At 44.1% G+C, this 12,364-nt stretch overlaps 1 protein-coding gene and 1 non-coding gene across 3 annotated transcripts in view; one reads left to right on the top strand and one right to left on the bottom strand.

Moving 5' to 3' along the window:
• Positions 1 to 873: 873 nt before the first annotated feature.
• On the bottom strand, positions 874 to 980 carry LOC123458922. The gene has a single exon (XR_006635858.1). It is a non-coding gene; the product is annotated as a U6 spliceosomal RNA (small nuclear RNA).
• A 1,025-nt stretch (positions 981 to 2,005) lies between these two features.
• Positions 2,006 to 12,364, top strand: part of Atad2 (ATPase family AAA domain containing 2) — a 65,758-nt gene continuing 55,399 nt past the window's right edge. Inside the window, exons 1-4 of one of the 2 annotated variants that reach the window (XM_045143651.1) lie at positions 2,006 to 2,263; positions 6,316 to 6,464; positions 10,828 to 10,877; positions 11,915 to 12,080. In XM_045143651.1, coding sequence (XP_044999586.1) covers positions 2,090 to 2,263; positions 6,316 to 6,464; positions 10,828 to 10,877; positions 11,915 to 12,080 — 539 coding nt within the window. In that variant the 5' untranslated portion in view covers positions 2,006 to 2,089. Of the gene's footprint in view, positions 2,264 to 2,433; positions 2,492 to 6,315; positions 6,465 to 10,827; positions 10,878 to 11,914; positions 12,081 to 12,364 lie in introns of those variants that run through there. The other variant, XM_045143652.1, reaches the window with a different exon arrangement.

Below are 12,364 nucleotides of genomic sequence, written 5' to 3'. Positions count from 1 at the left end.
CAGAACCCATGTAAACTGCTGGGTGTGGCCACGTTGGCCTGTACACCCAATCCCACAAAGAGACAAGGGAATCACTTGGGCTCAGAAAAATCAGCAAGCTCGGCATCAGTAAGAGACCGCAGCTCAAATAAGAATGGACAGAAGAGCAATGGAGCAGGGCAGCTGGCCTTCTGCTCCAGTCACTGCAGGCAGGCATATGCCCCAGCGAAAAAAAAAGTAAGTTCTACTGTGCTCGATGCAGAAATCAAAGACTAAGGCCACCTACTGGGTCCAGTCCATGAAGCTCTGAAACCCAGTGCCCTGACCTGGCCAACTACAGACACATGGCTTCACTTGCCCTTGGCTTAGTTGACCTCTGCTCTTTTACTTTCCCCACAAATGATGCCCCAAAATCAAAGGCTTAAGTCAGAACTGTTCAAGTTTTCAAGCACCCATTTCTACTGCTGCTTTTTGTCCCAAATTGTTGCCCCCATTCCAAATGACTGACAAAACCCAACACCAGCTCAACTACATTCTTTTCCTAGGGCTGCCGATACACAAGCAATTACTATAAAGTGGCTGTTTTAAAAAGCCTTGGGGCTGGAGGAGCTGGCTCAGTGGTTTAAAGTAATTTCTTTTTTTTTTTTTTTTTTTTTTTTTTTTAGCGGAGATAAGTTTTTTAATGGTCACCTCAACCCCATGGCTCGAAGCTGGAGGACATAGTGTGGCTAGCTGTCTTGCCTCAGCTGCATCACAAGCTGCTCATAGGCACAGTGGGCCTTCAGCAGGGGCACTCCCTTTCTAACCTAACTTCCCCTCCTCAGCCCTTGGGAAAAGCTGTCCTTAATACATGGTTGTTGGTGGGCTTTGGGAGTGTGCTTGGGGATCCTCTTAAAAAATATGGAACGCTTCACGAATTTGCGTGTCATCCTTGCGCAGGGGCCATGCTAATCTTCTCTGTATCGTTCCAATTTTAGTATATGTGCTGCCGAAGCGAGCACTAAAGTAATTTCTTGCAAAGCCTTGTCAACCAGGGCTCTATACCTCAGCGCCCAAGTGAAGCAAGATCCACTTTGTAAAGTGACGCTTGCATCTGCAGAAAGCTGGCAATGGCAAGAGGCTGAGGCACCCGTTGTTTTTCTCTCTCCCCTTGCAAATTATATATGATTTGCTGTCACAGAAGGGCAGAAGTCTGAAATCCAATTGTAAGCCAGTTCTTGAGGAGGGTTGAGGAGGCTGTCACGAGGAAACTGTTCGTTGCCTCATGTCTACACATTGCACCCTTCCTGCAAGTCTCTGTGTACCCTAATTTCTCTGCTTCTTTTAAAACTTATTTATTTGAGAAAGAGGCAGAGAGGGTTGAGAGAGAGACCTGCAAACAAACCCAGACGCAACTGCCACATTGTGCATGTCTTTAAGTGGGTGCTGTGGAATTGAAACAGGGTCTTTAAGATTTGCAGGCTTTTGCAGGCCATTTCTCCTGCCCTTATTTTATCAACTTTTTTTTTTTTTTTAGTCCGTAATCAACACCTAATAAGGCCTAAAGTTAAAAAAAAAAAAAATTCTGTTAAAGGCAAAGTACTTGGGTTTCTCTTAGGTTAAGGACTACGCGTTTTGCATTTGAATCCTCGATGGCGGGAAGCAGCGGGCAGGTAGCCGAAGGGGCGGGGGCAAAGGAGCCGCCAGCCAATCAGCGCTTCCCTCTCCTCGTCCACGCGCCAAAATTCCAAACAAGACTTTGCACCGCTCCCCGCCGTCTCCCTCCGCGAGCCGGGACTACTTAAGGATACCAGAAGTGGGCCTTCTCCCAGAACGTTCCTCCCGAGTGCTCCACGCGGTTAGCGTGAGTCCCCCAGTCCCGGTGTGCTTGTCGCGTTTCGGGGTTCAACCCCGGCGGGAGGGTCAGGCCGGCCAGGCGCGGGGCGCGGAGTGGGCGGGGCCTGCGGCGGAGGGATCCGGTGCGCGCGCGCTCGGGCGACTGGCGCGCAGCTTGTGGCGCCAGAATTCAGAGCGCGGAGGAGCCCGCTCGGCGGCCGCGGGACGCTTGCCGGCGCCCAGGACTTTGGGGTCGCGGGGATCGGGCGCGGTGGGTTCTTTGCAGCCAGGGACCATGGTGGTTCTCCGCAGCAGCGTGGAGCTGCAGAGCCGTTCGGCGACTTCCTCCGCTACGGACTCCTTGGACCTGTCGAACGACTTCCTCAGCTTGCCCAGCAGCGGCGGCCGGAGGCGGCTGCGCTCGGCCCGCGCCGCGGACAAACCCGTCGTCCCCGCAGCCGCGGCGGCCGTGAGTAGCGGGGCCTGGGGCGGGGACCCTCGAGCCCAGGCTGCGGCGGGGGGACCGATGGCCCGCGGCCCGGCGTCCTCGGGGCGCGGAGGGGAGAGCCGCGTGCTGCGCCGTGCGGTTGGAGGCGGCGGGGGAGGGGAGGGCGCCGGTCGTGGAAGCAGAAGAGATGGAAGAAGGGTGACCCGGTCCGCTTGGGGTGCCGGGGGACGGGACGAAGGGATGGAGCCGGTGAGTAGTTTGGTCACCACCTTTTGGAACGTTGGAGGAAAGCCGAGGCCCGCCGGAGCTGAGCGTCCCGCGGGGCTGGGCCGGAGGCTGGGGGTGGGGTTCCCGGGGCTGCCTTCCTCCTGTCCTCCGCACCGGTCCGCGGAGGGCGACACGCCTGTGCTGACCGCCGAAATGCACGCGGTGGAAGCATCTCAGGGGTCACGGGAATAGACGGGTAACTGGGTTCTCTGGCCTCCATTTACGATCCAGAGAGGTTCCGTAATAAGAGCTCAGCGCATAAAATAGCAGATCGCCCAGTGTGGGAGGGTGAACACCAACCTCTCATGTGCATCTCCGTGACAGGTGATGGAACGGACTCCAAAGGGTACCCAGAGAGGGGCAGATGTGAAATCGGAACTTGGGTTTTTCTGCCTCCCAAACCTTTGCCTCTGTCACGTGTTGGCAGCTCAAAATGTGTCCGTGGGAGAAGTAGGCAAGGGATAACGCCCTCTCCAAAGAAAGATGTCAAGTACTGCCGGGGATTGCTGATGGGCAGAATTAGTGCCCCGGGAGAAAAGCTCCGTCTTACCTCCCCACCTCTCATGATAAAAGATTTTAAAAGGTGGAGGAGGCAAGCAGTCACAAGATTGGGGAGGGAGAGGAAGCTGTACGGAATTTAAGGCTGCAGGTCAGAAGCTTGCAGTGAGTCCTAAGGGGAGGGAGTGGGCAATGTTTACTTAAGTTCAGATAACTTTAGAGTCTTGTATTACGGTCCCTATATAAAGTTAGTATCTTGTAGATGCTTCATTGGTTACTGCTTCCAAAAGGAATGAGACCTTTCAATCTCTGAAATTGCTATAGTGAGTTGAAAAGGCACTTAAAGTCCTAACTTTCAGGATGTTTCTTTCTTAGTCAGGTGTAGAAATGGGCAGGCATCTGGAGAGTATGGACCTTTCTTAGTCAAAATTTCAAGCACTCCTCTGCACAGTCCTTGATGACACTCTCTGTTCTGGCAGTTGCTACTGTAGTATATTCTATAACTAGCTCCCCGTCCCCCCCCAGGTAGGGTCTCACTCTGGCCCAGGTTGACCTGGAATTTACTATGGAGTCTCAGGGTGGCCTGGAACTCATGGCGAACCTCCTACGTCTGCCTCCCTCGAGTGCAGAGTGATGGAATTAAAGGCATGTGTCACCACACCCAGCAAATTTTCTAATTTTTTTTTTTATATGTCTGTATATCCTTCTAAGTCAGACTTAGGATTTTGACTGTTGTTTTTCCGAGGTAGGGTCTCACTCTAGCTCAGGGTGGCCTTGAACTCATTGCTATCCTCCTATCTTTGCCTGCCTCCCAAGTGCTGGGATTAAAGTCGTATGCCACCATGCCCGGCTAGGATTTTGACTTTTTGTTGGTAGTATATTTCCAGTACTTGGCATGTAGTAGATACTATGTCGTTTTAATTTTTATTTGCATGTTTGTGTGCGTGCATGTGCACATGCCAGCCCCAGGGTCCCTTGTCACTACAAATGAATGTCTTACATGGGTGGTTGGGGAATTGAACCCAGGCCATTAGGTCTTGCAAGTGCCTTTAACTGCTGAGCCATCTCTCTCTAGTTTTTAGCATTTGTTTTTGAATGTCAGTGCTCAAAAACTTTGTCTAGCATAGACACAGTATACAAAGACTTTACCATAAGTGTTGAACACTTAGAATACATGTAGCTGGATGCTGTATGGTGGATTTTGTTTTTCCTTCAGGCCTGGGTTTGCAGTAGGCATTTTATCTTTTTATTAAAAAACAAAACAAAACAAAACTTAGGGCTGGGGAGATGGCTTGGGGGCAGGCTTAAGGGTATTATTGCCAGCTTCCTCTTGCCAGTGTTTGGCACACTCCTGTTGCTGGCCAACAGTGATGTCCTCCTCCTGCTCATGCCATCATTTTCCCCTACCATCATGGAGCATCCCTTCGAGTCTGTAAGCCAAAATAAACCTTTTTTTTTTTTCCCCACAACCTGCTTGTGGTTGGGTGTTTTCTGCCAGCAATGCAAACCTGACTGCAATACTTTGCTTTTTTCTATATATGTGTATCTTACTTTTAGTTAGTTATTTGAGAAAGAGAATGGGCGTGCCAGGGCCTCCAGCCATTGTGTGTGTATCTGGCTTAAGTGGGTCCTGGGGAATTGAACCTAGGTCCTTTGGCTTTGCAGGCAAGCACCTTAACACTAGCCATCTCTCCAGGTCTGGAATACTTTATAGTTTGGGGACTTTGTGTTCTGTTCCTTGCCCTCCTTTTACATTGTGTGCATTTCAAAGAGACTTAACTCCCTGATTACCTTGGTATTTGCTTATTTCCTAGTTTCAGCCACATATGTATCAACAGAACATCTCAGGGTAGGTTACTTTTAAAGATGGTTAAATTGGGGCTGGAGACATGGCTCAGTGGTTAAGATGCTTGCCTGCAAAGCCAGGGTTTGATTCCCCCAGTGCCATGTAAAGCCAGATGTACAAAGGGGCACGTGCATCTGGAGTTTGCAGTGGCTGGAGACCCTAGTGTGCTCATTCTCTCTCCCCTTGAAAATAAATAAAAACTTTTTAAAAAGTTTTTGTTTATTTTTATTTATTTGAAAATGACAGACAGAAAGAGGCAAAGAGAGAGAATGGGCACACCACGGCCTCCAGCCACTGCAATCGAACTCCAGACGCGTGTTCCCCCTTGTGTAACGTGGGTCCTGGGGAATCGAGCCTTGAACCGGGGTCTTTAGGCTTCACAGGCAAGCTCTTAACCACTAAGCCATCTCTCCAGCCCTAAATAAAAACATTTTAAAGATGGTTAACTTCTTCAATTCTAATCATTTAATTTTTTAAAATATTTATTTATTTGCAAGCAGAGAAAGAAGAGAAACAGAATGGGTACACCAGGGCCTCCAGCCACTGCAAAGGAACTCCAGACACATATGCCCCTTGTGCTTCTGGCATATGTGGGTCCTGGAGAATTGAACCTGGGTGCTTCTCAGGCCAGTGCCTTAACCATTAAGCCATCTCTCCAGCTCGATTTGATTTTTTTTTTTTTTTTCCCCAAGCAGAAAGAGAGATGGTTACAGGGCTATAGCTCAGAAGTAGAGCAAGCAGTACCCTGGTGTGCCTGAGGCCTTAGGTTTAACTCCTAGTATAACCACCAAATAACCCATTATATTTTAAAAAAAGAAGATGATGATGATGAAGACAAAATGGGTGAGCCAGGGCCTCTAGCTGCTGCAAATGAATTCCAGATGCATGTGCCACTTTGTGCATCTGGCTGTACATGGGTACTAAGGAATTGAACCCAGGTCATTGGGCTTTGCAGGCAGATACCTTAACCAATGAAGCATCCCTCTAGCTACATTGATTTGAATTTTTGTAATTTTTAAAATTTATTTATTAGAGCACGAGTAAGTAACCTGGGCCATCAGGCTTTACAAGAAAGCTTTTTTAACTGGGTGTGGTGGCATATACCTTTAATTCCAGCACTTAGGAAGCAGAGGTAGGAGAATTGTCATGAGTTTGAGGCCACCCTAAGACGACAGTGGATTTCAGGTCAAGCCTGAGCTAGAATGAGACCCTGCCTCAAAAAAAGACAAAAAAGAGAGAGACATTTTTAACCACTGAGCCATCACTCACTCCAACCACCACCACTTTTGAATTTTTCTTAGTCTGATAGCCATCTCACCAGTCCCTGATTATATATTTTAAATATCAACTCTTGTTGCTCTAAAAGTGACTTTTGCTCGCTTGTAATAAAAAACAAACTCTAAGGAATTAAAATTGATCTTAACTAATGAGAAGCATAAGATGTCTTTATTTTTTCTTAAAGGATGGATTGTCGGTAAAGAAAATTGAAATCTACCATCAGAGACATTCTTTAAGATCTTTGAGAAAAAATGCACAGACTTCTTCAGATTCTAGTTTTGATAAGAATATGGAAAGAACAGAGAAACACACGAACAGCAGGCATTTTACAAGGTAATACAAGGTTGACTACTAATTCAAAATGGTTTTAAAGTAATAATAAAACATTCACATTTAATCTTTTTTCCATTTGATTTTTTAAGTTTAATGGAAAATTTAATATATTAATATTGCATAATTTCAAGTGATATAACAAAATATTTTGGTACATTTTAAAGTATATTTTTGATCCTTTTATACTGGTACACATCTGTAATCCTAATAGTTGAGAGGCAGGCAAGAGGATCAGGAGTTAAAGGCCAGCCTGCATTGCATAAAAAATTCCTGGCTACCCTGGGCTGTAAAACCCATCCTAAATGACTCAAATAAGTAAATAGTTTATTTTTCTCTAGTTATCAGAATTTCACTTCTATAAAATGTCATTTACTTGAAGTGAAGTTGCTTCAAATACATATTAATAAGTTTTAATCATGAAATTTTTCTTTTTTCTTTTTTTTTAGTCCCAAGGTAGGGTCTCACTCTAGCCAAGGCTGACCTGGAATTTAGTCTTAGGGTGGCCTGAGCTCACGGTCATCCTCCTACCTCAGCCTCCCAGGTGCTGGGATTAAGACATGAAACCACCATGCCTGGCCTATTTTTAAGTTCCTTTTCAAAAACAGTACTGCATTATGCATGAGGAGCTGAAAACTTTGGTTAGAGCAGGATCAGTTCCACCAAGAAAAATCCTTTGGGGACTGCAGTTGGTTTATGAAAAATGGTTCTGCGTCATAGTATAAACAAAGTCTTCATTCACAGTGTTAGTTCTGTTAGATTGCTTGCTCTCGAGTTTTTCATCAATTCTGAGTGGTGTGTCAGTTTCTATACATGTGCTTCTAAAGCAAGTCTTCCAGAATATGTGATTTTGAGGTTTTTTTTTTTTTTTTTTTTAGTTCTTACTAGTCTAATGAGACTGGATGTTTTCTACATAATTTAGTTTCATTGCTTTAGAACCCTGAGGTAGCTGGCATGAATCCCATTGTGCTGTAGCATCTATTTCAGTAGAGTAAGTATTGGCTAGATTCATGGTACTGGAGAGTGGTTAACCTTCACTTTTTCTGCAGTTTGGGTTATCAAAAATGGAGTGATGAGCCAGGATTGATGGCACATGCCCTTAATCCCAGCACTTGGGAGGCAGAGGTATCAAAGCCACCCTGAGACTACATAGTGAATTCCAGGTCAGCCTGGGCTAGAGCAAGACCCTACCTCAAAAAAAAAGGAGTAATGCCCTAATTACAATAAAATTTATTTTATGTGCTTTTTATTTTACCTTGTTTTCATGTAACTAAGTAGTAATAATTTAGAAAACTAAACTGAGTGGTGGGTACATGATTTTAGAATCCATGAACTAAAATATCAGGCTCTGTCTGCTCTCTCCCTTTCCCTTCTTTCTTTCACCACCCCTGCGTGTTTTTGTTTTTTAAATGTATTTATTTGAGAGAAAGAGAGACTCAGATAGAGAATGGGCATGTCAGGGCCTCTAGCCATTGCAAATGAACTGAGATGCATGCACCACCATATGCATCTGTGTTACATGGGTTCTGGGGAATCTAACCTGGGTCCTGAGGCATCACAAGCAAGTGCCTTAACTGCTTAGCCTCTCTTCAGCCCCACCCTTGCATTTTGTGAGGTGGTGTCCTATACCAGAGGCCAACCTCTAACTCCTGATTCTGTGTGTACCTCCCAAGTGCTAGGATTATAGTCCTGTAAACTACGGTCAGGTCAAAGCCAAGTGTTTGAAACTTGAAGTTTTTATTTATGAGAATTTAAAAATTGTTTTGCAGGGGAGGGATTTTGAGATAGGGTCTCACTCTAACCCAGGCTGACCTGGAATTCACTATGCAGTCTCAGGGTGGCCTGAACTCATGGTGATCCTCCTACCTCTGCCTCCCGAGTACTGAGATTAAAGGCGTGCGATATCATGCCTGGCTTAAAAATTATTTTTCATATCAAGAAAAAAATAAACATTTGATTTGCTTTTATAGAAAATTGCAGGCCCTACAGTTGTGTGTATAATTGAACTGGCACCAAGCAGTACTGACTAAATTATTTTAAGCTTATGAGAGAAAAACAGAATCTGACCTTAATACATGTGATTCATTCACTTCTGGAAGAAGGCCAACAAGTTGTTTGTACGTCTTCTGTGGAGAAAGTCTTATGTAAAAGACATTTTTCAATATTCCCATCATTATTATAAATACTGTTGTTTTATCACTGACAACATTAGGTTATATAAGATGACCTTCAGTACTTGAGTCTTGCTTCATGTACTTGTCTTTTTTTTTTTTTTTTTTTTTTTGCTGTTCATTTTGTTGCCAGCATGTTACACTGTGGCCCTTGCTTCCCTATTTCATCTGTTTCTCATCATTTTGGGTCTACAAAACCAAGATAACCAAGATTGCTGTAAAGTTACAGCAAGATTTGAGTAGCTGTACAGCGATTTATCGCTTCTCCTTTTTTTTTTTTTTTTTTTTGAGGTAGGGTCTCACTCTAGCCCAGGCTGGCGTGGAATTCACTATGGAGTCTCAGGGTGCCTCCCGAGTGCTGGGATTAAAGGCATGCACCACCACGCCTGGCTATTTGCTCTTTTATGTATGTCTTGTGTAGCCACTGTGAGGTTATAAACATTACAACCATTTTTTTTCTGGAAGACAGTGTTGTAAAGCAGTCCTCCCCTTTGCATGCATGCATGTGCGCGCGAGCGTTTGTGTGTACATACGTACGTACATACATATATACATACATACATACATAGTTTGTTGGAGGTAGGGTTTTGCTCCGGCCCAGGCTGACTTGGAGTTCACTAGGTAGTCTCAGGGTAACCTTGAAATCATGGCAATCCTACCTCTGCCTCCTGAGTACTGGGATTAAAGGCGTGAACCACCACACTTGGCCTGACATTTTTACATTTTTTTTTTCTGCCACCTCTTCAGGCCATAGTCGTTGAGCCTTGGAGAGAGTGATAGAGATGTTTCAGTGCTAAACACTCCACTGTCACTTCTTAGGACCACTTTGAGTTTTGAGTCTCCCCAGTGGCCACTGCCTTCCAAAAAGAGCAGCTTCTCTAACCAGAAGTGAGAGTAGCATTAATATATGGATAATGTAAGTATTTAGAGGGCAGCTTGGTGGGTATCATATACTCATCCATTTAGCCAGACAACAAAAGTAGTTTACTGCCTAGGGCTTAGGACCTACTCAGCCATAGGCTTTTGATTAGGTTTTAGTACTAAATATGAATTCCCTCCAGTGTATTGGGCTCAGATCTAGTCAGAGAGCAGTTAGTTTCCCCTAAAACAGATACACCACCATTGCTATATTTGGCTTGACTGGCCAGGTAGGAAAGCTCTTTCAATTGGAGCTAAATATTTACACTAAGGATTTCGTGTCTTATTTATAGTAATATGTCCTAACTTCATTGATTCTGTTTGGCTAAGAGCTAATGCACACCTGGCATGGTGGTTCATGCTTATAATGCCCACACTCAGAAATGTGAGGCAGGAATAATGCCATGAATAAAGTTGTAAGCCATAATAAGTTTGACCCTGTATGAAAAAACAAAACCAAAAAATAGGGGGCTGGGGAGATGGCTCAGTGGTTTAGGACATCAATTCCCGAACCACCCACATAGTTAGACAGATATTTGTTTGCAGCAGCAAAAGACTAGTTTATCTCAGTACACACATGCATGTATGCAAATAAATAAAAAAATTTAAATTAGCCATTGACTCTCAAAAGAAACTTTGTTTAGTTATAACTTTAAGCATTAGCCAGGCGTGGTGTGGCACATGGCTTTAATCCCAGCACTCAGGAGACAGAGGTAGGAGCATGGCCATGAGTTCAAGGCCACCCTGAGACTGCATAGTGAGTTCTAGATCAGCTTGGGCTAGAGTGAGACCCTACCTTGAAAAACAAAAATAAAGCAAGCATTAATCGGGCATGATAGTACACATCTTTAGTCCCAGTCAGTACTTGGGAGGTAGGATTACCCCGAATGAGTTCAAGGCAGTCTAACTATAGAGTTAGTTCCCAATCAGCCAGTGTTTGAGAGAGACCCCACCTTGGCAATTCAAAAAAGAAAGCCATGCATGGTGGTGCATGCCTTTAATCCCAGTACTCAGAAGGCAGAGATAAAAGGATTACCATGAGTTTGAGGCCACCCGGAAATGACTACATAGTGAATTCCAAGTCAGCTGGACTAGAGCAAGATCCTACCTCAAAAATAAACAAACAAACAAAAACGAGAGAGAGAAAGGAGAAAGAAGATATTGTCATTGTTTCGTACATTTCATAATCTGTTCTTTAGACTGACTTAATTTGTTACCAGAATATAGAATTTTAAAGTATGTCAATTATTTTGTATTTAATATATTTTTTCATATAGGCAGTTGGCTAGACAGCAGGCTGATAAAAAAAAAGAAGAGTGCAAAGAAGGTAAGTTAATGGCATTTCAAATTTTTAAAGTATTATTAGCAAAAAAAGAAAAAAAGGGAAAGGAGGAGGATATGGAATGGGCATGCCAGGGCCACTTACCACTGTAAAAGAACGCCAGACACACCCAACACTTTTGGCTTTACATGGGTACAAGAAAAGCAAACACAGGTCGGCAGGCCACTGAGTCAGCCTGGCATTTCAGATTTTTTTAAGACAATTATTTTATTTATTTTAAAGAGAGTGGGTGAGCCAGGGCCTCCAACCACTGTAAACAAACTGCAGATGCATGTGCACCTTGTGCATCACGCTTACATGGATCCTGGGGAATGAGACCTGGATCCTTTGGCATTGCTGGCAAGTTCCTTAATGCTAAACCATCTTTCCAGCCCTTCAGCATCTTTGATTTGGGTAGATTATATGCTTATGTTGTGACTTTTTAAATTTCTTCATTTAAAAAAAATATTTATTAGAGAGATTGAAATGGGCACGCCAGGGCTTCTAGCACCTGCATATGAACTCCGGACACATGCACGAGCATGTGCATCTGGCTTACATGGGTTCTAGGGAATTGAACCTAGGCTTCATAGGCTAAGTAAAATAATTTTATTTTATTTTACTTTATTTTAATCCTTAGACTTCATAGGCAAGTGCCTTAACTGTTAATCCATCTCTCCAGCTCTGTAGTTTTTTAAAAGAGAAATTTCAGGCTGTAGGGATGGCTTAGTTAAGGCACTTGCCTTGAAAGCCAAGGACCCAGGTTCAATTTCCCCAGGATCCACGTACGCCAGATGCACAAACAAGGTGGCACATGCGTCTGGAGTTTGTTTGCAATGGCTGGAAGCTTTGCGTGCCCATTCTCACTCTGCCTTTCTCTCTGTCAAATAAATAAAAATAAATTATTTTTTAAAAGAAAAATAAATTTGGGCTGCCATCGTTTTGTCACATGAAAATATCTGTTTAGCTGTACCTTTACAAATTGCCTTTGTAAGTACTCTTATTTGAAATCTTTTTGTTTATTTATGTACATGTCTGCGAAGATAAAGCGATTCCAATTACTCACTCACTGAGGACAAGAAACATTGCTAAGAGCACAGAACACTTGCATGAAGAGAACGGAGATGGTGAAGTTCGCCGTAGTTGTAGAATTAGAAGTCGATACGGCACCGTGAACCAGTCTGTGCTCTTTGACAAACTAATAACAAAGTAAGTAAACATTCCACTCATCAAAATGATTTATCTGAACCAAACTTGAGAAGGGAAGGATCATGAAATTTCAACTTTTTCTCCCCAACTTCATAGGTTTCTGTTTGGTTTTGCTTTGTTTTGTTATGAGGTAGGTTTTCTCTCTACTCCAGGATGACCTAGAATTCATTCTGTAGTTTCCAGGTGGCCTCAAACTCATGACTATCCTCTTAACTCTGCCTCCCAAGTGCTAGGACTAAATTTGTGCACCACCACTCCCAGCTCTTATTGTTTTCAAGGTAGGG

The sequence above is a fragment of the Jaculus jaculus genome, chromosome 2 (genome assembly GCF_020740685.1).
Source record: "Jaculus jaculus isolate mJacJac1 chromosome 2, mJacJac1.mat.Y.cur, whole genome shotgun sequence".
Classification (NCBI taxonomy): Eukaryota; Metazoa; Chordata; class Mammalia; order Rodentia; family Dipodidae; genus Jaculus; species Jaculus jaculus.
This window is presented reverse-complemented; position numbering and strand designations above follow the sequence as displayed.